Here is a 26,641-nt window from a genome sequence, read left to right on the forward strand (position 1 = left end):
ACACATGGGAAGAAGAGGCAGGACAATCTCTGTGGATATAAAGCCAGCCTGGGGTGGTGGTGGAGGGGCTGGAGAGATGGCTCAGCAGCTAAAAGCCACTCTTCCAAAAGTCCTGAGCTCAATTCCCAGCACCCACATGGTGGCTCACAATGTAATGGAATCTGATTTTCTCTTCTGGTGTATATGAAAACAGAGCAATCCTATACATAAAATAAATAAATAAATCTAAAAAGAAAGAAAGAAAGAATAAAGCTACCCAGCTATCCTGGTCTACATAGTGAGTTCCAGGCCAGCCAGAACTACACAATGAGACCCTGTCCCAAACAAAGCAGTAAACAAGCAAACAAACAAACAAATGGCTAACTTATCAAACAGGTGCCTAAAGCAATCTTGGCTAAATTTTATTGTTTGAGATTGCAGAGGTGAAAGGTATACACATTTTTTCAAAGTTTAACATAACTATTATGGAAAATCTCCTTATTACAGTCACCTCCCCCTGTCTGACGGTAGGCTATAAGACTCTTGTCATCTCAGAGGAGTCCTGTCTCATCCTCAGGAAAAAGAGATACAAAAGAACAGATGCACACAGGCATTATTGAGTCTACCCACTCAGCCTGTTAGCAGTCTTCCCTATGTGACTCCGTTTCTAAAAGGTTTAGAGAGCTTCCAGATCCATGAGCATGTGGAGGGCCTTGGAGAGAGAACACAGGAAAGCCACTGAGTCACCATCCCTTCTCCCATACCTCACCTGTGAGTCTTTTTTTCTATATTCTTTGTAATGATGTATAAAAAGGGTAACTATAAGAATTTTCCTGAATCTATGAGCCACTCAAATAGATTAGTCAAGTGCAAGGAGAGAGCTATGGAAATATCATTTTGCAGGCAGTAGACAAGTAAAAATAAGCCGGGTCTCATTACTTCCCTTTTAAAGCACGCGGCAGTAAAGAGGTAGCAGTCTTGGGGGGTGATCCTTGACATGCAGGGCCTGAGTTTCAAAATTATTGGATTAGATGTCCACTGATTTCACAGACACTGCTGATGTTCACTGGATTGGATTGACGCTGTTGGTGTCCACTGCTTTCTTGCTTGTGGGAAGAAGTCTCCACACCTTTGAGGTCACAGGCATCTTTTTTGGTGATTTTTTTTCTAGACACAGAGTGATTCTAGGTGAATAATTTAGGCACTGTAACTTATTGTTGATCATCCAACTTAAATACGGTCACTGTGGTACTGATGCTCTGGTGGCTTGTCTTCTAACCAGTCAGCTACTATAAATGATCAACTGGTGTGTTGTGTAAACAATGTGACTATACCAGACAAAAGAATGTTTACTACCAAGTGGGATGGAGCAAGACTGTGTGAGATTTCCCCACATAACCCAGAGTGATGGACAATCTAGAACACGTTGCTCAATTGTGAAACTTATCACCTAATACTTTTGCATCTTGGCTGAACTTGGAAAATGAAAGCACAGATAAGGGGACCTGGAGAAGTGACTCCTGAGGAGAAAATCTAGTGTATTGTAATGCTGAAAGTTCATTTCTTGGTTGACGGTTGCCTGCTAGCTGTAACCCATTCTTAATTCACTGAGCCCCAGTTTTTTAATTTAAATACAGAGAACTATTTACTTCTTTGTATGCAAATATTTAGAATGGTATTTGAAAAGAGACGGAATGTAATCGAGTTAGCAACGGATGACTCAATGATAGCTATTATGTACCTTAAACATACTTTATGTAACTATTCACAAATCACAAATACACTTAACAAAAAAGAATTGAGGGATTTGCATTAGCACCTAGAGGTGCATGGATGCAGAGGGTCTTTACCACTGTTTGTCAAAATAAAACAAATAAAAAACTAGCCAAATGGAACCTATCCTTTTGGATCACGATTTTAAAACATAATAGAAAAAAGAAAACAAGACAGTGTACAAACTGTCAATACGGGAAAAAAAGGAAAAGGGAAAAAAATCTCTGCCTGACTCGTTGCGTGGAAGAGCGTAGGGAAATGCCAAATAGCGAAGTCTGCACAGCCTCTCAAAAAAATACTCCGCGTCTGCACCGGGAAGCTTCCCCATCTCCCAGGCAACCTGCGCCCCAGCCAATCGCAGCTGAGTACCGGGGTCACGTGGCCCGGCCTGGCAAAATGGCGGCGCTGCTGGAGGCGGGGCTGGCGGGCTCTGGAGTCTGAGTTTTTCCCCAGGAGCTCTCGCGACAGAGAGGATGGCGGACCCTGCGAGGGGAGACTCGCGTGGGCGCCCGCCCGAGCTCCCTGAAGACCTGTCCTCACAGGAAGAGGAAGAGGAGGAAGGCGACTCCGACGCCGGGGCCAGCAGCTTGGGCTCCTACTCCTCAGCCGGCAGTGACACGTAAGGCTCCAGGAGATTGCGGGTCCTGTGTCCTGAGCACGCACGCACGGGGAGCGGGGCGCTGGCCCGCTTGCTGCGGTTTCTGGATAAGAGAGTCCCTGCCTTCTGATGGATTCTGTGCCGGTGAAGGATCTCTTTGGTGCTCCTGAACCTTACCCTGTAGCACTACCTTCTTACGTCACCTGTGTCTTAGACTCCAGAGCATTCTTTAACATTTATTCTTACTATTTTTTTATTATATGTATCTGTGTGTCTTTGTGTGGGTATCTGCACATGAGTGCAGGTGCCCACAGAGGCCAGCAGAGGGCATTGGATCCCTGGAACTAGAGTTTCCTGGGTTGTGAGCCACCTTGTTGGTGCCTGGAACTGAACTCCAGTCTTCTCCAAGAGCAGCAAAGGCACCTAACCTATGAAGCCCCTCTGCACCCTCAGACTCCTAAGTATTTACTGGGGAAAGATACCATACACACACTTTATAAGGCAACTATTTTATATTGAGGAGATTTTTTTTCTCTCTCTCTTGTGGAAATGATAGCAGAAAGAGGAGCCTCACTATCAAGACATCTTCTCTGGCTTTAGGATATTCATGCTGTATTTTTCTATTGAGCCCCAGAGTTTTTTATTTCAAGCCAGAATCATTGGTAATACTATAAATGAGTTATTTCAAGTCACAATATTTCAATTCTTAAGGAATCTATCCCTGTTGCTATGGATTAAGGACTTCTTGGAAAAGCTACTGGTAACTTACAGTGAATGATTGCCAGTGAAAGGGTTCAGGCCACTGTGTACCCAAAGGCCATCCATAGATTTAGGAGAACATTTTATGTGCAGTTAGAACTAGCAGTTATGAATAATTGTGACCATCTTCAACCAACAGTATGTAACATGTTCTTTGGTTTTGTCACTAAAAGTAAGGGAAAACCCTGCTTAAATGCACTCTAGAAGCTTACTACAGAGGGATTGTATTCTTAAAACTTTGAACAGATGTAAGAATATCAACTTTGTAAGCTGTTGTTGTCATCTTAAAAAATGATGTAAAAATTTGTCGTTTATTCTAGATTCACGTCCACTGCTGTAATAAGAAATTATGAGCAAAGGCAACTTAGATCCCAGGTCAGGGTCCATTATGAGTGAAGGACTTCAAGGCAGGATCTTGAAGCAGGCCTGCTTTGCCATTCTACATAGCAGTACTTCCAATCAGAGGACTCACTTCACAGCCAAAGCTGCAAGGCAGAAAACATGGAGGGCAATGCAGGCTGGCAGACAGGCAAGCTTAAGCCCAGCTGGCTTTTTTAAGTAGTTTCAGGACCACAGTGGCTTGGGACCTACACCAATTATCAATCAAGACAATCCCTTATATGCCCACAGATCCATCTGACTTAGGGCACTTCCTCAATTGAGATTGTCTTCCTAGCTAATTCTAGGTTGTATCAAGTTGACAGCTAGTGCTAACCAGGACATGGCTGTTTCACCAGTTTCCTGGAGGGAAATGGACATTACAGAACATTATTGTGCTATGGAAGCCTTAGACTGAGGTTCTCATGCTTGATTTCTCCACGTCTTAGTCACACACTTTTATTCTAGAAATGATTTGTACTGTTACCATGGACACAGAAACACCAACCTAACTCCTGACAGAGCATCCAGCATCCAGTGGCATTTTCTTGAGAAGCTTGTAGGAAAACCTGTATTTCATGGCCTAGAATACATGTGTCTATGTCTTTATCAGTCATTTACCAATCACTCCAAATATTGACGTGTTCTTGTCCTGATAATACACCCTTATTGCAAAGTGTTCAGCTGGTTGGTTGTTTCCTTCGAAAATTCAGATTTTTTTTTTTTTTTTTTTTGGTCTGTTTCTCATTGGTATGTGTAACTTGAAGGGGAGATTGCGGACCTGCCTTGGGAAAGTTTTGTTCAAATATTTTGTTATAATATTAGATATTTACTACCATAAGCTACAGTTACAGTGCAAGCTGGGTCATCCCGCTTTGGGAAGAACCACTCTGGTGGAAGGCTTCGGACTGAATCTGAACCTTTCAAATCAGAGATATGCGAATTGCCTGTTACCCCTGTGATCTCCATGAAGTGTAGAGAGAAAGGCATATTCCATATCCTGGACTTTCAAGATTCTTGTTACTGAGTCTTCTTTTTTTGCAAGTTATTATTTCATGCATGTTTGTAATCAAAATGTAGTTTGTCCTGCATATGATCGTGTTAGTAAGTTTATTATTTTTGAGATGAAATTGCCTTAGGATAACATTCTGGTAAGGTTTTAAAAATGTTTAATGTGTGCCTATATGAGTCTGTGTGTATATTTACATGTATGTGTGTATGTGTGCACATGTGTATATGTGCTTGCTTACAGTTGCCATAACAAAAGTTTGGAGGTCAGAAGACAACTTGGAAGAGTTTATTCTCTCCTCCCTACCATGTGGGTTCAGGGCATCACATACAGGTCATACAACAGCAAATGCCCTGACTTGCTGAGGCATTTCTCTGTCCCTGGGTCATTCTCTTAGTAGATTTATTTTTGGCTTGTTTTAGAGGGAAGTTTTAGATGGGAGATACCGTTATGTCTAAACCTGGTACATGGGCTTCAGAGACAAAACTGGCGAGAGAACTGAGTTAAGGGATTCACTGATTGCTTCAGGACTAAGATAATAAACCAGGCATTTCCTTGTGTGCAGTTACCAGTTCATTGACACTACATTGATTATCAATTTAATGATATCGATTTTTAATTTTTTAAGTGTTTTTTTTCCCTGTCATTGTTAGTTTTATAACTAGGACTGAGGGGCAAGAAGAGGGGTGGCTGTAAAATAGATTCTAGCTGAGAAACTTCTATTTAAACTAAAGTTGGCTAGAGAAGAAAGGAAATACTGCCTTGACATGCCTGAGGCTTTCAGTCAGTTTATGGAGGCATATGTGGAAACCTGCACTTCCATCCATCAGCCTAGCACACTGTATCTCACCCAGATGTTTCTCCACGTGTCTGAGACCATGCATTCCCTCTCTCCCTGTGACCACTCGCTTTCTGCCACTGCAGGTGGCTTTGTATTTTCCAGAGTTTTGAAAAAAAACAAAAACAAAAAACGCCGTTTAGTCTCTGTTTTATCTTTTTTATTTTGTTACTATAGTAGTTCTCTCCCCCTCCCCCCCCCCCCCGCACCCTCTGAATAGGATTCCATTCATTGCCCATCCAGATAAGTATTTACCTTTTTCTTGGGTTTTGACATGGACATGAGTGACTTGAGTGACTTATGGGATCATATTCATGGTGCCATATTTTCTCCTGTTCTGAACCCTGGCTTTTCTTTTAATTAGTTCTTTTATAAACTCATGTAGTTTAATACAGAAAGGAACATGGAAGTGGGCCAATGCTAAGAAGGGTAATTCCCAGCTGCCACCTCACACCACTGGTAGTTCAGTGTGTTAAAGGGAATTCTCTTCCTTTCCTTTCTTCATCCTCTCTCCACCATCTTGGTTTACATCTTTAGACTTGGTTGTTGTGCTCACACCCTGGGCTCTCCCCTCTCCACACTGCCTCACTGCAGGGGCTTGCCTCTCCTCTCTCACACACTCCATGGGCCTCACCTCTAACAGATCCAGATACTCTGCCTCTATTTCCAGTCATTTGGCTGCAAGAACTTACTTTCTCAAACACAGTTCTAAAAACTGGAGAGATGAGCCAGGTATGATGGTGCACACTTTGATTTCCGAACTTAAAAGGCAGAGATAGGAGGATCTCTGTGAGTTTGAGGCCAGCCTGGTCTACAAAGAGAGTCCCAGGATATCTGGGCTACCCAGGGAGACCCTATCTTAAAAACCAAAAACAATAACAAAAAAGATTGAAGAAATGGTTCAATAATTAAGAGCATAGCATGTACTGTTTTAGGGGAAGACCTGGATTTCTAGTACACAAGAACACACACACAAACACACAAATTCTCCTCCCCATCAATGACCTCTTTCTGGTTTTCTGGATTCTATGGTCACTCCAAATTAAGCACACGGATTTAAGATTTGTCACTAAGATCCATAAGATCAAGCAAGTTAACGTTCCAGTCTGGAGGGGAAGAGGTTCATGAATTCCTACCTTTAACTGAGGTACTATGGACGGTTGGTGGTTTCTGAGAAAGGGTGTGGTTCCTAATAAGTGTACTATGCTTCAGTATGTCACCCCATATCCAGGAATGTGTAGTAGCACTACTGGTCTTGATGAATTCTTTAAATAATAATAAGACAAAGTTGTAGGTGGGGGTGAATCTGGAAGTTGTTAGTGGGAGAAGTTGGGTGAATATGATCAAAATACAGTTATGTGAAATTATCAAAGAATTAATAAAAGTATTTAAAATAAATCTTTAAAAGACAACACAGTTCTAAATCATGTTTCCTGTTCTTCTCAAAAGCTCAGTGGCTCCCCATCTTTAGGTTCCTTAGATAGCTTTGAAAGTTCTTTTCCTGGCTTAGCTCATCTTTGTTAGGTGTGTAATATATATATATATATATACATATATATATATATATGTATATATGTGTGTGTGTGTGTGTGTGTGTGTGTGTGTGTGTGTGTGTGTGCGTGCGTGCCCGTGTACTCATTGAGACCAGTGGTGGATGTTTGCTGTCCTCACCTATCAGAAAGGGTCTCTCACTGAACCTGGAGGTAGGCTGACAGTCAAGAAACTCCAGTAATTCTCCTGTTTATTCCTTATGGTGCTGAGATTCTGTGGTGGGTTGAAAAGAAATGGCCCATATAGCCTAGTGTGTTTGAATTCTTGGCCCATAGAGAGGGGCACTGTTAGGAGGTGTGGCCTTGTTGGAGGAAATATGTCAGTGTGAGGTGGGCTTTGAGTTCCTTTATGCTCAAGCTACACCCAGTGTAGCCCAGTTTCCTTCTGCTGCCTTCAGATCCAGATGTAGAACCCTCAGTTCCTTCTCCAGCACCATGTCTGCCTGTACTCTGACATGCTTCCTGCCATAATGATAAAGAATAAAAGTGCAATAAAGCCTAGCATACATGTGCGGCTGATCTATGATTTTTATTCTGCCCATATTGGGTTATAATCTAATTTAGCAATATATAGGTGTGCCCGTCGGCTGCAGGGTGAGCGGTGACAATGGGATCCTTAGGAGCATAGCTGCAGTTCTGGTACAGAAATTAGACTACATGTTGTGAGTACTTAGTCGTGGGTTCAGCCGCTCCCTCTGTCTTCTCTCACATGCTTTCTCTGACATGGTTTCTGTTGTTCCCATGGTGACTGAGGCTAGTAGAGCATCAGGCCACAGTATACCTGATACCATAAAGAAGGAAGGGTGTGTTTGGTTTATAGTTTGAAGGTGTAGTCCGTCATAAACAGGAAGTCACTGTAGCACACACTTGGGGCAGCTGGGCTCATTGCACACAGGGCCAAGGATCAGAGATCAGTGAATGTTCATCTGACTTCCTCCGATTTGTTCAGTCCTAGACCCCAGTTCATGGCATGGGGCCACCCACATTTACAGTAGACAGTTACTCAGAGGCATGCCCAGAGGCTAGTCCAATATAGTCAGTCACAGCCATGACAGAGACTTGTCCCCTATATGATTCTAGTTCCTGTTGTGTTTTGTATATGAAATGTCCCCTACAGGCTCATAGCTTTAAACACTTGATGCCCTGCTGGTGATGCTGTCTGGGGTGGTCAGAGAACCTTTAGGAAATGGAGCCCTGCTAGAGGAAGTACATCATTTGAGGTGGGATCCTGAGGGTTTATGGCATGACCCTGTTTGCTGTTCTCTCTCTGCTTCCTGTGTGCAAATGAAGTATGATCAACCAGCTCCCTGCTCCTGCCTCCATGCCTTCCTTCCTGTTGCCATGGCATCCTGTCTGATGGACTCTGTCCCTCTGGAACTGTGACCTTTATCCCCCTATGTTGTTTTTTGTCAGGGTGCTTTATCACAGCAACAGACTGAATCTAAGACTGACCCGCATCAAGCTGACAACTGAGATTAGCCATCACCCCATATCACCCCATCACTGTTTCGTTTTCTGCTGTGTGTAGTTTTTTTTTCTGTGCCTAAAATTATCCTACTGTTATACCTGTTAGTGTCACATAACTATTTGGTGACCACTTTGGTAAAATGCATTGTACTTTTTTCAAGAGGAGGAGGAGGATGTGATTACTTGGGGGTGGTGCAAATGTCTGTTTTCCTTAAATGAGGAAGTGTGATGGTCAGGCTACTGTGTGGCTCTTGCAGTGGTTGAGGAAATTGTCATGCTGTTTCCAATGAAACAAAAAAAATAATTCTGGCATTAATGCAAATGAAGACCTAAGAGAGTGATATAACTTTCAGAAAGGGAAAGTAAAAGGTTTCCTATGAACCTAAGGATTTTAGAACACATTTAAGAGTTGAGAGCTACTAACATTATCTTGCTACTAATATGTCCTTTTCCTTTGACATATTATGGTACAACTGTAAGTAAATGTGCTGATTTCCACATTGGCAACTCTTCCCCTGGGCAGGATGCTGCTCCCGGAGACATTATCACCGAGGGTCTTGGAAACCAATCAAAGCACCTTCAGACCTGTAAGCAGCTTGTAAACCTGAGGCTGTTTCTGATTAGAAAAAAAGGAAAATAAACAGCGGTGACTTTCACGGAAAACATTACACAGTGAGAACTTCCTGGCTTGTACCATGGAGTCTCAGAGGTGTTAAAAGTACACTACTGCTGACTCTTGAGATCCATGTGCTACAAAAATGTGAATTGAAACAGCTAGACTTCATTCCTTTTCTAAAAGAATTTTTTTAAAATTTGACTTAAGCTTTGACTTACAGAAAGATGCAAAGGTGCTGCTGTGCTCTGACATAAACATCCTGCACAGTTGTTAGTCGCTCACCAGGAGAAGTTAACGGTGCTCTGAGCTGACTCCACACTTGGTTTGGATGTTACCACTCGTCTATTACGGTCTGTTTTGGTTCCAGGATTCCACCCGGCATATCATGTTGCCACCCGTCATCAGTTCGTCTTAATCTCCTGTGGTTTGTGACAGTTTCTTAGCCCATGCCTGGTCTCCTAGCATCCATCTCTGTGTAAAGACGGTGTCTGCCCTGTACCCTGTTCTGTGCCCACCAATTGTGAAGTCCTCCTTTTCTTTTGCTCCCCAACCCTCTCCTGCCATTTATCCTTTATGCCTCTGTCTTGTACCTACCACATGCATCATCCTGGGTTCTCTCTCAGCTTCTCTTCCTCACAAAGCAAAGATACTTATTTTTTAACCTTGATTTTGTTTTGTTTATCACAGCATTGTGTGTATTTGCAAGTATGTGTCTGCAACTACATATGGGCAATAATAGGATATTGTATTTTGGGGACTCATTTTTATGGTATTCAGAAATCAGTGTTTGACAAAAATTTAAGTTAGAGAACCAGAGTTGCTAATAAATACTTAAGAAAGCAGAGAAGACTTTTCTATTTGGTTGAATGATTAGAACACAGATTACATGGCCGCTCTCAACCTGTGGCTTATGACCCTATCACAGGGGTCACTGAAAAAACCATTGAAAATCACAAATATTTACATTATAATTCATAACAGTAGCAACATTACAGTTATGAAGTAACAATGGAAATAATTTTATGGCTGAGGCGAGGACTCACAGCATGAGGAACTGTATTAAAGGGCCCCGGTACTAGAAGGTTGAGAACCCCTTTCTCATGGAGCTTTACAAGGAAACAATTGTCACTTTACAGAATGACAGCTCAGAAGGCAGACTATAACTCCAAACAGGATGGAGTGTGATCAGTTATTGCCCAGTATGGATGTTTTTGCGCTTTAATGCTGTTTCAATAGTTTTAATGGCCATAATTTGGGTTTTTAATAGTCAGCTTCCCTTCTGTGCTCTTCTATGGCCGCAGGATGAGTTATGTAAAGTGTTGGCTTTACTTTTCTTACTATTACTGCTAATGAGGAGCTGTGCAGAAATTATAGGTTACAGCTAGGCTCATTATGAACTATGATTATAGATGGTTTGATTCAGCCATGGTTGCAGTTATGAAAAAAGCAGCAGTTACTGCTGCTTTTTCTGAAAATTGTTATCTGGACAAAGTACATGATGCTTAGCCTCATTGTAGCCCGAAGCCGTCCTAAGTACTCACTGTGCAAATAGGCCGTTTTCCACACACCTGGCTACTATGCAGGTGATCACACTTCTAGTCGCTAATGTGAATTCTGAGATATCCAAAGTGAGCTATAACTACACAGGGGATGGATTTGTGATTTGTGGTATGAGAGAGAGGGGGAGAGAGAGAGAGAGAATTTGGACGTTTGTGAATGTGGGTGTGCACGGATTTGCACAGGGGAGGCTAGAGGTTAATGATGGTATTGTCCTTTATTGTATTCTACCTTATTTTGTGAGTCAGTGTCTTTCACCGAGCCTGGAGCTTACCCTTTGACTTAGATATGTGCTACCATGTTGTCGTGTGAGGCATTTTTCTGAGAAGACACACATGTACATCTCTACTCACCCCAGAAGGGGAACCCATGGTAGACTGGACAGCAGCATGTGACTTGGTGAATCAGTGAGGTTTTGTTGGGGTCACTAACAGGACTTAGGAAGGGGTTGATTACAAGGGGCAGGGACAACTCAAAAGCAAGTATGTCACCCCAGCACTCGTGAAGCTTCAAAGCCTTAGAACCCTCTGTACAGCTTGTGGGTGGTTCCACATGCCCAAGTGTCTGCTCTCTGCAGCTGCTGCTGAGGGTCCCTCCCCAGCAGCTCCTGCCTTTTCTGTAAATCTGGGCCTTCTAGAGTTTTCAGGTTTTTACTTCCCCAGACATGTGGCATTTTCTTTATCTCCGGTGAGATAGAAATCTTGTGAGCCTCCCCTTCCCTCCTAGAGGGAACATATCAGTTCAGAGGTCACTGCTCTATAGCTTACTCCCTCAGCCTGGCTTTCCTGCCTGTGCTCGGGATCTGAACCCACTTCTTCATGGTTCTGTGGCAAGTACTCTCCCACCTCTGAATGCAGCAAGCATCTTCCCAGACTCTGAAGCAGTGTTGGGGTTGTGGTTTTGCTTTATTTTTGTCTTTCAAGACAGCCTCACTCTGTAGCCTGGAACTCACTGTGTAGCCCAGGTTGGCCTTGAATTAATTCATGGCAGTCCCCCTGCCTTAGTCTCCTAAGTGCTAGAATTATAGGTTTGAGCCTGAATTAGTTTTACTTTTTAAAATACCTTATACATTATTTAAAAAGTTCTCCACCCCTCCCCCCTTCATTGTTTTCTTTGGTATCACTCTGCCCTTTTGCTTCCCTCTCCCCAGTCTTTAGAACTCCACACCCCACCACCCACATTCATCTCTGCTGTCAAGGCTGCTGCCCCTCCTACACAGGAAGGTGAAGCTGTCTTTCTCACCTTGGATGACCATTCAGGTGGCCTTTTCTCTCTTCCACAGTGATCTGGAGCCTGAGTGGCTGGACAGTGTGCAGAAGAATGGAGAACTCTTCTACCTGGAGCTGAGTGAGGATGAGGAAGAGAGCCTCCTTCCAGAGTCCCAGACTGGGAACCCTGTGAACCACGTCAGGTTCAGCGAGAAGGAGGTCATCATTGAAGAGGACGATTCCAAAGAAAGAAAGAAGTGTGAGCCCAAGCTCAGGCGCTTCACCAAGATCTTGAAAAGCAAGAGCCTTTTACCTAAGCGTCACCACAAGAAGAACAGCAATAACAATGGGCCTGTGTCCATTCTGAAGCATCAGTCCACCCAGAAGACCGGAGTCACCGTGCAGCAGCGGTTCAAGGATGTGACCATCTATATCAACCCCAAAAAGCTAACGGCCATCAAAGCCAGGGAACAGGTCAGACTCCTGGAAGTGCTGGTGGGAATCATCCACCAGACCAAGTGGAGCTGGAGAAGGAGCGGGAAGCAGGCAGATGGAGAGAGGCTCGTGGTGCATGGCCTGTTGCCAGGAGGCTCTGCTATGAAGAGTGGTCAGGTACTGGTTGGTAAGTGCTGCAGCCAGCTCTAGTCCTTGTTTACAGAGATACCTGGTTAAGAGTGGAGCCTGTGAGCCATGGGATAGAAGACAGAATTTTCAGTCTCCAAGTAAAGTTAGTACTATGGTGTCCCACATGCCCTGGTTTTAAAAGAACTGCTTCCAGGTACCAAAGACACATGCCGCTGGTTCAGACTGGCAAGCAATCTAGCCAGTCTTCAAGTTTTGAATAATATAATTTTATTTCATCTTGGTTATGTTTGCTACACGAAGAAAGTAAGTTGATTATACAGTGGTCATTTAGGCTGTAACAGCTGTATCCAATAACATGATACAAAATATGTAATTTATGAATAAAAATACTTTTAAATTGTATGTTTGCACTTGAGGACACCAAGTTCTTGGAGCGGCTGTAGACTGTTTTAGTTGACCCTCTCAAGGACAGTGCTTTTATACATAAGTTCCTTTGTAAAGGCACTTGTCTAAGTTATCCCACCAGTTTTGAGCAGAAAAAAAATACAAGTTATTTTGAACATAGCAAGTATTTTTGCAGTGCTGATTTTAAGCTATGTGATATAATGTATGAGCTAGTTAGCAACTTTATTCTATTTTATAAAGATAAGATATAATCAAATGTGAAAATATATTCTTTCTTGCAGTTATTTATTTATCTGTGTCTGAGTTCATGCTCCTGGACATGTGTGGAGGTCAGGGGACAACCTATTAGAGTGGCTTCTAGAACCTCAGTCAGGGGACAACCTATTGGAGTGGCTTCTAGAACCTCAACCCACCAAGCTTGTTGCCAAATGCCTTTACCTACTGAGAATCTCTCTGGCTCTGAAAACAAATTCTTAACAAAACTTCAAACTTTAATCATCCTAAAAGGTGCCAGTCTTCTCAGTGGACCCGGCTTAAGCAGGAATTTTAAAAACATTTTAAAATGTGTCTGACCTGAAGTCCAGATTTCATCATTTGTTTATTGATACAGAACACATCTGAGCACCTGCTAAGCGCCAGGCAAGCAAATGACAATATAACAACCTATGTAAGGGAGTTCACGTAATACATCAGAAATAGGCAATGTCACAGTGTGACAGACAGTCTGAAGGGTATCTGTCAGAGCATGGGCTCCAAAATGCATCTCCACATTGTACAGTGAGGTGTGGTCTAGCCAACGAAGCAAGCATCCGATCCAGTGGGAGACCCTGTCTCAGGGCAGGAAGGCAGAGGATGAACTCCTTGTTCTGGCCTCTGCATATACATAGGAACAACACCCCCCAACACACACACATGCTCATACACACACACACACACACACACACGTGAGCGCACGCACACATGCTCACATTCACATGGGGAAAAAAAAGCCACATAAGAAAGGTAGAATACTGAATTCTGGGGAAAGAATTTACCTTCCAATGTTTCCTTTGTCTGCACTGGTGTTCATTCTCACTGATGCAGTTCCAGGAGCTTTTAACTTATGAAAGCCTCCTCTCTTGAGGAAGCCAGCAAACTTACTGACTGCTTGTAGAGTGCATGACAGTATATAAAGACACAATAGTATGTAACGACACAATAGTGCCATCCCATCATCATTGCTGCTTGTGCCAGACGTGTGGTCTGGATGCAAGTGCATGTGGAATGGCTTTCCAGACACTCAAGGGAGAGCTGAAGATGGGAACATTTAATGCGGAATGTTCGTGTTGGTATATGCAGAATAGAGGAGCGTCAGGAAGAGCAGCCCCATGCAGAGACAGTATGTGAACTCCAAGCATTGTGCCCTAAAATAAGCTGCTATTCATGATTCAGAACCTTCAGATCGCTTGTGATCATGAGAGAGGGCCAGCTGCCAAGCTATGGTACATGATCTCTCCATGTAGAAAGCATACATGCCAGAGATTCTTTTTAGCTCTGGGGGCGTTTTGGTTTTTTTTAACTTTAGATTTTTTTCCTCTACTATTTTAAACTGTCAACAGTCTTTTGTATGATTTATTGGGTTCGGTTTCGTGGTGTGTGTGTGTGTGTGTGTGTGTGTGTGTGTGTGTTCCCCCTATACACACTTATCCATCATCTCTAATAATGGAGGTATGAAATTATATAAAACCTCTTACAAAGTCTCAATTCATTTTGTTTTTTTACCAATTTTCAGATTAGACTCCAAGTGAATGAACTGTTACTAAGTTAGCTTCGCATGCAAACTACGGAGTTCCTCACATATGTACCCAAGTGCTGGCCTTGATCTCCTGACTCTCCTGTCTCCACATCCCAAAAGCTAGGATTACAGACATGTGCCATAAAACCTGACTCAAATTTTCCTTAACAAATAAAAAGCTATCTTTTTCCTATGCTTGCTGCATTTGATGACTTGAGATTTCTCAAGATCTCAGCTCTGTCAGTAACAGATTGTTGGTCTCAGTATTTCAGTACAACCACACTTAGGACACTGCACAGCCACCGACTATAGCAATATGCCTGTGAACATCTCTCTTTGTGAGTGTGGATTGTCTGCTCACAGCTGTTAGAACTGTGCCTGCTGTTAATAGGACAGTCAGACCACTGATGTAAATCCTTTTACAACAACAGAGCCCAGCCTGCATTTTCTGTGCTTGGACCTTGGAGACTTGATGCTCTTGGGGGTGGTGCCAGTTTCTGGTGCTCCCATACCTTTCTCTTTCTGAGTATTTCCTTAAAGTTTGGCTGTCAGCTGAAAGCAGTACCCAGCTGGCATCTTCATCCCAAACAAACAGACTTTACTCTCTTACGTACGTGGTGGAAGCTGCCTAGTAGTTTGCGGGGCTTCTTTCTTTAGTGTTACTCATTTTTGGTCATCATAACTGGATATTTTTCTGGAGACTAAACTTGAATCTATTGGGCCGTAGCTACTTGTAGTCAGGTTCTCTAGAGTCACAGAACTTATGAAATGAATTTCTGTATATAGTATATAAAAGGGGAATTTATTGGGATGACTTACAGGCTGCCGTCCAGCTAATCCAACAATGGCTGCGGATGGAAAGTCCAAGAATCTAGTAGTTGCTGAGCCCCACACGGCTGGGTGTCTCATGCTGGAATCCTGTAGAAGCAGGCTTCAGTGCTAGTGCTGGCAAGGTGAGGGCAAGCAGTCAGAGAGAAAAGCTTCTGTCATCCATGTCCTTATTCAGACTTCCAGAAGAAGGTGTGGCCCAGATTGAAAGTGTGTCTTTTCCCCTCAAGATCTGGATTAACAATATGTGTCTTCAAAAGGCCATTCTATCTTTTGTCAGACTAGCTGCTTCAGGTTAGTGCAGATCATGGTAACACCAGCAGATTCATGATCATGGGCCCACTATCGTACTTCTTTGTCTGTGAAATGAGTTCCTTGGTCAGAAGCAATACTGCATGGAATATCATGATGGTGGATAAAATGTGCTGTATCCACAGATGGTGGTTTTAGCCGAAGCAGGAAAGGCAAATCCATAATCAGAATACATATCTATTCCAGTAAGGATGAAGAGTTGTTGTTTCCATGGAGGAAGTGACCCAATGTATTCAACCTGCCACCACGTCACTGGCTGATCACCCTGGGAAATGGTACCATATCTGGGTCTCAGTGTTGGTCTCTGCTCTTGGCAGATCTGACACTCAGCAGCAGCTGTAGCCGGGTCAGCCTTGGTGACTGGAAGTCCATGCTGTTGAGCCCATGCTTAACCCCATCTCTGCCACCATGGCCACTGTGTTCATGTGCCCTTTGAGCAATGACAGCGATGGCTGGGGAAAGAAGCTTACTATTCACAGAATGGGTCATCTCATCCACTTGACTATCGATGTCACTGTTTTGATGAGCATTTGCATGGGACACAAGTATCTTCATATTCTTCATCCACTTGGAGAGCTGTATCCACCCTCCTTTCACCAATTTTCCAATTGTTATCTTTCCAAGTCTCTGACCACCCAGCCAATCATTTGGCTACAGCCCAGGAATCAGTGAAAAGTCGCACATCTGGCCATTTCTCCTTCCAAGCAAACTGCAATACTATGTGTACGGTCTGAAGTTTTGCCCACTACGAAAATTTCCCTTTGCCATTATGTTTGAGGATTGTTTCAGAAAGGGGTTGTAATGCTGCAACTGTTCTTCTGCCTGCATAGCATATAAAAATATCAATAAACCAGGTCCTAATCTTCTCTTCCTCAGTCAACCAATCATAAGACACACCCCATCAGGCTATAGGTACACACTTGGCAGCAGGTGGCACTGTAATTGTAACAGGAGTGGAAACCATACACATTTGGGGAACTTCTTCATGTAACTTGCCTGTGCCTTCAGGACCTGCTCCTGATAGAGTAGACACCACTTCCCTCTGAAACTCCATAAGCCAAGCCTTCATCTTCTGCGCTGCTCTCAACATTCATCTTCCAAACTCCTAAAGGACATCCCGCTGAGATCACAGCACTCAATGGTTCTTCTAGCCCAAAGTTCCAAAGTTCTTCCAGGATCCTTCTAAAACCATGGTCAGGTCTGTCACAGCAATACCCCATGATACTAGTGCCAACTTGTTCTAGTTAGGGGTTTTGTTTGCTTTGACGAAACACCATGACTAAAAGCAAATTGGAGAAGAAAGAGTTTATTCAGCTTACACTTCCACACTGTCATCCATCACTGAAGGAAGTCAAACAAGACTGGAACCTGGAAGCAGGAACTGATACGGAAGCCATGGAGGGATGCTGTTTACTGTTGTGCTTCACCATGGTTTGTTCATCTGCTCTCTCTTATAGAATCCAGGACCAGCAGCCCAGGAAGGCTCTACCCACCACGGGCTGAGCCCTCCCCCACTGATCACTGAGCTGGATCATACAGGGCATTTACTCAACTGAGGCCTTCCTGGATGCTGTCTCTAGCTTGTTTCAAGTTGACACAAAAGCACCTCATACAAAGGGGATGGAGCAGGAGGAGTATGTAGCACTGATGCTGTGCTCACGGACGTGTAGGTGTTGGAGAACTCACCCAGGTAGTGGTCAGTCATCTCTAGCTTGATTTCCACCTGGACGAAGGCCTTACTGTTGTACACACCCCCCATACTGCCTACCATCCTGAGCGGGATGAGCAGGTCCTTCCAGCGGGTCTTCGACACTCTGGGCTCCTTCATTGGTGGTGCCTCCTTGAACTTTCTCAAGTGTTTGAGTAGTGAGTGCTGCTTCCAGTACAAGGTATGATTCAGTGCATGCTGTTCAACTGTTCCAGCTGCTCATAGGACGTGTTTTCTCTTCTGTTTCACTTCCACCGTCTTTTTTTTTTTAAGGTTAAGAATGGAGAAGGAACTCATACATTATCTAGCTAGCTAGCTATAAATAATGTTTATTTGCTTTTTGAGAAAATATTTCACTATATAGTCTACATGCTAGTCTCAAGCTTTTGATTCTCTTGCCTCTGCCTTCCAAATGTTGGGATTTTATGCACCATCAATCCCAATTCATATATTACTTCTCCGGATTACCCATCTGCAGACTATTTCTGATAAAGAGTAAAGATTTTAATTCTATTCTATGTTGTATAGTTTCTTACATCCTCAACTACAGATTTATTTTTTATTACACATGTAGTTTTTTACATTTTCCTTTAAAATGTTTGAAGATGTGTGCTCACTTTTCAGAAATATTTTTGAGGTATGACATCCATTCATAAGTGTACATTGGTCATTTTGATATGTGTGTTGTCCTGTTTAACAGCCTCCTTTGGTCGGAAATCAACCATTTTCTGTACCCAGAAGGCTCTGCTGCATTCCCAAGATCAGGCAGCAGGCAGCCTTGAGCCTTCTTCAAACAGAATTACTTTAGCTTATTATTCAACTTTGTGTGAATGGGAGTAAATGTCCGTGTGTGTGTGTGTGTGTGTGTGTGTGTGTGTGTGTGTGTGTTTATTCTCCCCTGTCTCATATATAATATATAATATGTAATATATATATATATATGTATACATATATATATGTATATATATAATATATTATATCTTTTCTTTATCTTAAACTATGAGAAATATTCCTATTGGGCTAGGGAGGGGATTTAGCGACTAAAGCTCCTGCTGCATGAGATCCCGTGTTCAGATCCCCAGCACCCACATAAACCCAGATCCAACAGTATGTATAGGCAGACTTTGTGCTCGTATGCAAGGAGGGGGCAGGGTGAGATAGGAATCCCTGGAGCCTCATGGGCCAGTGCTGAACAAGAGGCCCTGTCTCAAGCAAAGCAGAAGGTTAGGACCAATACCCAAATGTTGTCTTGTGACCTTCATGTGTATACTGTGGCTTGTGTACTGCCAACCCCCCCCACACACACACACACACAAAAGTGTCGTTTTTTTAAAGGAGAGAAAACAGAAGTTCCATGTGGCTGCCATGTAGACTTGCTTGTATTGTTTGTTCTTTGTATTTAGTTCTGGAGTTTTCCTGAGACTATTCTCACTGTGTAACTCAGGGTAACCTAGAATTCATTCTATAGCACAGGCTGATCTCAAACCCAATCCTCCTGCCTCAGCCCTCAAGTGCTGTGATTACAGGCATATCCACCACGCTTGGCTAATAGTATATCTTATATAGACACTTTTTTCATTCCATTGTTGTTGAATTGTTTTTATAAATGAAGTACTTGAAATGTTTTTTTTTTTTTAAAGATGGTTTGGATTTTTATGAACACCTAGTTTATTGTTCTCTATGCATTTCTGTTCCTTTTCGGAATATGTTTTTATTTCCCCATTTGTATTCCTTGTGCCTTCCTGACTTCCTCATGGACAGTGTCTGCCACATTCTCTGCCAGCATGCTCCCTTTTCACGCTCTTCTCCTCTCAGAAAGAGGCTGGAACCCAGTGTTTGTTGGAAGGACAGAATTTCAGAGCTTCCTCTCTAGGAAGCCGCTGGGCAGTTATTTCCTTCTGCAGAGGTGAACAGAGGCATTAACAGCAACTACTTGGGGGCAAATTGCTCATCACCAGTGGACCTGGATCTGTGCATTCTGATTCCCACTCGAGACTCTCTGACCTGCTGCGTTGGTTACGTCAGTAGACGGAGACAGCACCGAAGGGTTTATTCCACATTGATGGAAAAAAAAAAAAAAAAAAAGAGGAAAAGAAATTATTTATTTACTCAATTCAAAATATAATTTAGATACAAGTATCACTGCAGCAGTGTATTATTTAAACCAATCAATTCATTTTTGAACATTTATCTTAAAAACCATCCAGAACAGATAGGCAAATTAGAGCTGGCAGGCCACATCAGCTTACTACCTGTGTCTATATAGCCTGTCTAAAAGGGTTAAATAATTTATAGCATAGGAATAGTATTTAGAACCCAAGTAAAATATTATTGTACACAGCCTTCATCTGTTTATCTGTTGTCTGGCTGAGTTCAAGATGGATCAGGTGGCGAGAGCTGAGCATTGAACACAGAGCATTTATCCACCAAAGCATGGACTGTTTCTGTGTGGCCCTTAACAGAAAGTTTGCTAAGCACAGATCAGAATGGGGGGAAAAGCAGGGAGTGGTTGGGGACATGAGCACCTGAGTTCAAATATCCAGTATCCGTGTGTGTGTGTGTGTGTGTGTGTGTGTGTGTGTGTGTGTCTGTCTGTCTGTCTGTCTGTCTGTCTGTCTGTCTGTTTATCCAGAGGTGGTCCCACATATGCTTTTAACCCCATTGGTATGGGACAGAGACAGGAGGACATAAGGGTTTGCTGGTTCCAAGTTGAGCTGTCACAAGGGAGTATAGCAGAGAGATCGAGCGGGACATCTGATTCCTTCCTCTGTCCTCTTGTTCACATGGGTACACAGACCAACATACATGTGTGCATATAACACACACAGAAATGGAGGAAGAAAAACTATGAGGATGAAAATGTTTATCGGGACATTTACAAGTCAGTGTCTTAAATATTTAAAGCATAAAAATGTCGAACAAGCTATGGCTATTTACACTATAAATTATATCATTTAACCAATAAAATTACAATTCCATAAACTATGTACCAGCACAAACATTTCTTCTACCTGAGAGGCTTAAAGTAATAAAACTGGTTTATTCTTCACTTGCTATGTTACTATGTGAACATAGTAAACACTAGACTTAGTGTTCAGTAGCTGGAGTGCTGAGCCGGTTCTGAGCGTTTCTGCAGTACTCTTCTAACCTCCTGCGGAGCAAAGTTGTGCACTGGTAGGCCACAGATTTCATGCAAGCATCTTCTCAACTTTCCACAGTAGAGGCTTTCTTTTTAACATTTTGTATTTCATAGAGACAGTGTGTGTGTCCTTGTCACTGTACAGTAAGTAGACTTGAGCTATGCTCAAAACAGACATTTTGTCTTGACATTGAAGCTGTTCACTGTACAGATATTCTAGAAGAGACAGCAGAATGTGGGCCCAGTGCCTTGATTCGTAAGACATGCAGAAACCCGAGCAACCTGTGGAGAAGCGTGTGCCATGTTGTGTTTACTCACATGCATGCTTATTGCTCCCCTCGGAGAGTAGAGAGTTAGTCTTCCTTAAACTTTCCTTGATTCTCTACTGCAGTGGTTTACAGCAAGGCTTGACTTATAGTTTAGTTACAAGAAAGTACCCTAGATATATTCATGTTAACACAGATCACCAGGGTTTTTGACAGTACTTTTTAATTATGTTCTTGTAAACCGAAGGTCCCAAGAAAAAAGCTTGACCCTAGGCTGAAGAGTCTACAAGGCCCAAGGCCGAGTGACAGGTTAGAATTTCATGACTGAGTAGATTTGGGGTGTTGCAGATGCAGCCTGTCTTAGGGTTTTATTGCTGTGAAGAGACACCATGACCAAGGCAACTTTTATAAAGGAAAACATTTAATTGGCCTGATTTACAGTTTCAGAGGTTCAGTCCATTTTCATCATAGTAGGAAGCATGGCATTATCCAGGCAGACTTGGTGCTGGAAAAGGAGCTGAGAGGTCTACATCTTGATCCATGGCAGCCAGCAGGAGGGTCTCTTCCACACTGGGTGGACCCCCACAGTGACACACTTCCTCCAACAAGGCCACACCTATTCCAACAAGGACACACCTCTTAGTGGTGTCACTCCCTGTGGGCCAAGCATCAAACACATTAGTCTATGGGTGTCATTCCTATTCAAACCACTACACAGACTCAAGTTATCTTAGTCTGTTGTTAGCCCTGGTCATCGCCCATGAAGTGTTTGTCTTTTAGGTTCACATAACTTCCCACTCACAGCCTTTTAACAGTCGGGTAAGACTTTTAAAGTATATTCTTAGCAAAGCATGAGCTTCCACCAACCCCACAGTTCAGAGTATTCCCAGAAAACATCTAATACTTATGGAAGCTTCCCATGGTGTGCTAGCCTACCTACCTGGGATCCTCACCAGTAAATTTGGTCACTGCTGACTTACAAATTCCTTTTACTCTGAGTCATGTAACCACTTCCATAGAAGAACATGTTTGGGGCTCCCAGAATCTCTTTTTTCCTGTGCTATGATCACTCATTTAACTCAAGGATAAATTGACTCTTAATTTCTTTTGGGTAAGAGCCATATTTTGAGTCAATAGTTTGAAAGTAATTTCATCTTAATAGTGATCTTGGTTTTGAAATGGGATAAGTACAAGCATTTGGAGAACAGTCATGGGAAAGATTTTGCTTGACATGAGCGGGCCACATTGACACTGTCAGAGCTGTGTGTGGACATCAGGGAGTGACGGCAGCAAACATCACAGAGCATTGAGATGTACCACGTGGGCTTAATTAACATTTCAGCTGGATTTTTTTTTTTTAATTATGGGTCTGAGTAAGTTTAATACTTAACAAAATTTCCATTTGTCCTTTTGGTTCACATATCTCACCCAGTTATACCAAGACTAAAAATATTCATATTCATGGGTTGCTGTGAATTCTGGTGCAGTGTTGGGCAGCACAAGAGATGAGTTGGGAGATTGACTATGTCACTAATGTGCGGTATAACCTTGGATAAGTCCCCGAATGCACCACATTTTCCATTATGCCCTTGAGGAAGTCTGGATAGCTATTTTCTCATGTTGCAGTCCTGGAGCTTTTTGGTTTGGAATATTCACACAGTCGTCTTTTGTTTTTCTGTTTTTAGGCGATGTCCTTGTTGCTGTGAATGATGTAGATGTGACTTCTGAAAACATAGAAAGAGTTCTGTCCTGCATCCCTGGGCCAATGCAGGTGTGGACGCCCTTCCCATGCTGTGTACAGTGTTGCGTAAAGTGCATGCGTCTGTGCTGTTTCCCTTGTGAGATGCTGGCGTTTCCCTTCCGTGTCATGGGCAGTAATAGAAGTAAACACAATCGCCTCAGAGCACTGCGTTTGCCAGTGACAGCCCAGCTCTGAGAAGATTATCTTAAAAGCTGTGGGCCAGGTTTGATGGTGCAAGCCTTTAATCCCAGCTCTGCCAAGGCAAAGGCAGGTATATGAGTGAATTAGAGGCCAGCCTAATCTACATAGCAAGTTCTGGGATAGCCAGGACTATGTAGAAACCCTGTATCAAAAAAAAAAAAAAAGTAAATAAATAAATAAGTTGTAAGCTTATCTCTTAAGTTATAGAAGTACATAGAAACTATGTAGCTGTCCTGGAACTCACAGAGATCTGCCTGCCTCTGCCTCTCAAGTACTGAGATTAAGTGTAGGTGCCACCATGCCCAACTAGAACTGTTTTTTGTTGTTTTGAATATGACTTTGTCTCAGTTGGGGTTTCCATTACTATGAAGAGACACCATGACCAGGGCAACCCTTAAAAGGAAAATGTTTAATTAGGGCTGGCTTACAGGGTTCATCATAGCAGAAAGCATGACAACGTGCAGGCAGACTTAGTGCTGGAGGAGCCAAGAGTTCTACATCATGATCCACAGGCAGCAGAAGGGGACTGTGTCCCACATTGGACAGAGCTTAAGCATAAGAGACCTCAAAGCCCACCCCCGCAGTGACACACTTCCTCCAACAAGGCCACACCTTCTAATAGTGCCACTCCCCATGGGCCAAGCATTCAGACATACAAGTCTCAGGGGTCCATATCTTTTCAAACCACCACAAAACCTAACTATAGTATTTTCTCTTAGGCCTTGTAGCTAGGAGTTTATGGCAGGCAGGAGAGTAGTAGGAGCTCGTGCTGCCCTGTGACAGTCAGCTGACCATGTGCACTGCTAATACCACTTTCCTTAAGCTCTCTACCACTGTGAGACAGGCAGAGCCGTATTGTAAGTGATAGCTATAGAACAAAGTGGCTTACTTCCTTATAGCCAAGAAGCAAGGTGTGGGGGAAGACTCTGGATCCAAATGTCTTCCTCAAGAGCATTCCTCCAGTAACCCCACTTCTCCCCGTGCTCTTACAGGCTCTACTAACCCCCAGTGGTGTCACATGCTAGCAACCAAGTCTTCAACATGTGGGCTCTCTGCTGGCATTTAAGACCCAATACATAGATAGCATTGACGTCCAGCATTCACAGGCATGTGCCTATATTACAGTGAAAGAGCATTTTGTTCATCCATAAGAATTTCCAAAGCTGTAACAGGTCCTCATTGCTCAAATGCATGAGTCCACAGACTCCTCAAGACTTAATGAAAACTCAGTTGTGAACATCCATCAAAATGAGAATAAACTGCACATTTCCCAGGTGATGCCATGGACATTCTCATTACATAGGAAGAAACAGGGAGAGAACGAGGAAGAGTCAGACCCAAGCAAGACTAAAGCCAAGCAGCCAGGTCTGCCACCTGAAACATACAGTAGAATGAGGTGCTTCAGAAGCGTTGGCAGTCCTGCCCCTGTGGCCCTGCTGGCTGAAGCCCACATGGCAGCTACCTTAGGCTGGCTCCGCTTACCATCTGCAGCTGCAGCTTCCCTTAGTCAATGCTCCAAGTTCCTGGTGTTTCTGACTTTCTAGGTTTTCCATTTCAGCTTCAGGTTCACTCTCATAACTTCATACACAACTAACTGATAGGATCTGCCTACAGAGACTACAAACCTGCTACACGCTTTATGAACTCCTACACTTTCCTTTGAGATTTCTTTTTTTTTTTTTTTTTTTTTTTTTTTTTTTTTTTTTTTTTTTTTTTTTTTTTTGGTTTTTCGAGACAGAGTTTCTCTGTGTAGCCCTGGCTGTCCTGGAACTCACTCTGTAGACCAGGCTGGCCTCGAACTCGGAAATCCTCCTGCCTCTGCCTCCCAAGTGCTGGGATTAAAGGTGTGTGCCACCACCGCCCGGCTTCCTTTGAGATTTCTGTTGGAGCCTCCCAGGCCCTAGCATTCCGCATGCCTGCAAAAGGATCATCACATGGTCTGCCATTTGTCAACATCTTGGTAGCCCCGCCTGAGCCATGGCTACAATGGCTCCCTTAGCTTTACCAGCCAGACAAGATGAAGGATCCTAGACAAGCAGTTCCCTAAACATACCTTGAAATCTGGGTTTTCAGAGCTGTCCTCTTGAAAGGAGTTACAATCTTACTATAATTTTGCTTTTGAGCTAAGGGGTGGGATATGGAGCTGGGAAGGGGTGCTGAGATGCCCTCAGAATGTTTTACTGTCCCAGTGCAAAGTCCTTGGCCTCTTTAACAGTACCAGTCTCTCTATATTTATTGGCATCTGGCAGCAACTTTAAACATACTCAATTTCTGGCTAAAATGCAAGTTTTTCAAATGTTTCTGTACTGTTTCTTGCTTTCGATTCCCACTGTTAACCTGGCTAAAATCAGCAATCAATACCCATGCCTGGATGCTGTATGGTGTTTAGATTTCCTGTTAGATTAATGAGTCTGTCCCCTTTGCCTCTCACAGAGTTTGGGTGCATAGGTAAAATGCATTCACGTTCTTTCCTGTCACGTAAAGAGGTTGAGGTGACACCCAATTACCACTAGAGTCTTAATTTATGTCTGAAACCTAATGAGCCTGGTCTTTGCTGCCTGCATTTTACATTTCTGTCAGGCTTCTGGTTTTCTCAGTCCTTAGCCGAACTGCCCCATCAAGCTGCTTATAAAAACCAGTCTTCTCTGTCCCTCAGACAGTTCCTGCAAACCAACTCCCCAGGCTCCTGAACCACATCAGGTATAGATGTCACAGCAACAAACTACTTCTTTTTAAAGTTGCTTAATTTAACAAGAAAAAAACCTATTATTTAATAATTTCATGGATAAACACAGTGCTTTTCATCCTGTCCACCCCATCTCCTCCCTCTCCAGGCTTCCTGGACTGCCCTCCCAGGATACCCTCTCCCAGTTCATTTAGAGCTGCTTGCATGTGCATGGGTGTGGAACATGGTCAACCCACCATGACACCATGAGCCTCCTCCCTCAGTGGCCATCAGCTGCCTGTAACTCCTCAGGGTGGAGTGGCTCCTCACCCCTCCATGCTGCAATGCAGATTGGCTTGATCCTCTGCAGGTCTTGTGCAGGCAACCACAGTGGCTGTGAGTTCCAGAGTACAGTTTCTTGTCCAGAAGCCACTTAGTTGCAGATCCTTCTCTGCTTTCCAGCCTTGCTGCCCGCCACCTCTTCTGCAGCACTCCCGGGTGCGTCTTCATTTCTTTATGCAGATTTTCTCACATCTTAGGTCTCAATCGTAAGGTACCTGTTAGATTCCAATTGTTAGTCTTCCTATTTTATACCTAAAGAAAGGGAATCTGGAGCACCCAGCAGGCTGAGGCAGGAGGGTTGTGTGCTATACTAGCCTGTTTAATGAGATCCTAAGAAAGAGAGAGAATTTAGAAATTGCTTATTGGTTTTTCCTAAGTTGCAGAATCAGTTATTCAAAGTACTAAATTTTTTCAAACTAACTCAAAGCACGCTCCTTCCTATTATTTTAACCTGTGTGGATCCTGACATCTTGGTTCCAGACCCGACTGAGATAGACCTGCCCGAGGCCTTTTGTTTTACTGGTTTGTGACAGTGCCCTGTGTAACAGCAACAGGGAAAAGGATCGCAGTTTTACAAATAATCCCACTAGAGACTTAACCCAAACATACCAAGCAGGGACATGTTAAACATGCCCTCGGGGTATGGAGTGTTCTGCAGCTTCTTGTCCTCTAATAGACACGTCAGACCTCCATGTAACATCTCATGGAGGTTCCAGATCTGCAGCTTTCCCAGCTGTAATCAGAGCGGGTCTAAAGGGATGTCTTAGAATCTAGTTCCAGCTCTACTAGTGTGTGCTGGTGTGAGATCCAGACGTACACAAAAACCCATTTTAACATTTCAAGACCTGTTCCCCCCCACCAGGTACTTCCAGAGTGTTACTAGCATGAGGGTGTTGGGTTGTAAGATGATAAAACATGTGCTTAGCATGTGTGAAGCTTAGAA

General features: G+C 43.2%; 1 protein-coding gene across 1 annotated transcript in view; it reads left to right on the plus strand.

The window, feature by feature from the left end:
- The first annotated feature begins 2,138 nt into the window (after positions 1 to 2,138).
- Positions 2,139 to 26,641, plus strand: part of Intu (inturned planar cell polarity protein) — a 59,927-nt gene continuing 35,424 nt past the window's right edge. Inside the window, exons 1-3 of the mRNA XM_034499357.2 lie at positions 2,139 to 2,371; positions 11,807 to 12,354; positions 22,435 to 22,520. Of these exons, the coding sequence (XP_034355248.1) occupies positions 2,226 to 2,371; positions 11,807 to 12,354; positions 22,435 to 22,520 (780 nt within the window). The 5' untranslated portion in view covers positions 2,139 to 2,225. The remainder of the gene's footprint in view (positions 2,372 to 11,806; positions 12,355 to 22,434; positions 22,521 to 26,641) is intronic.

This window comes from Arvicanthis niloticus, chromosome 4, assembly GCF_011762505.2.
Source record: "Arvicanthis niloticus isolate mArvNil1 chromosome 4, mArvNil1.pat.X, whole genome shotgun sequence".
In the NCBI taxonomy this organism is placed as follows: Eukaryota; Metazoa; Chordata; class Mammalia; order Rodentia; family Muridae; genus Arvicanthis; species Arvicanthis niloticus.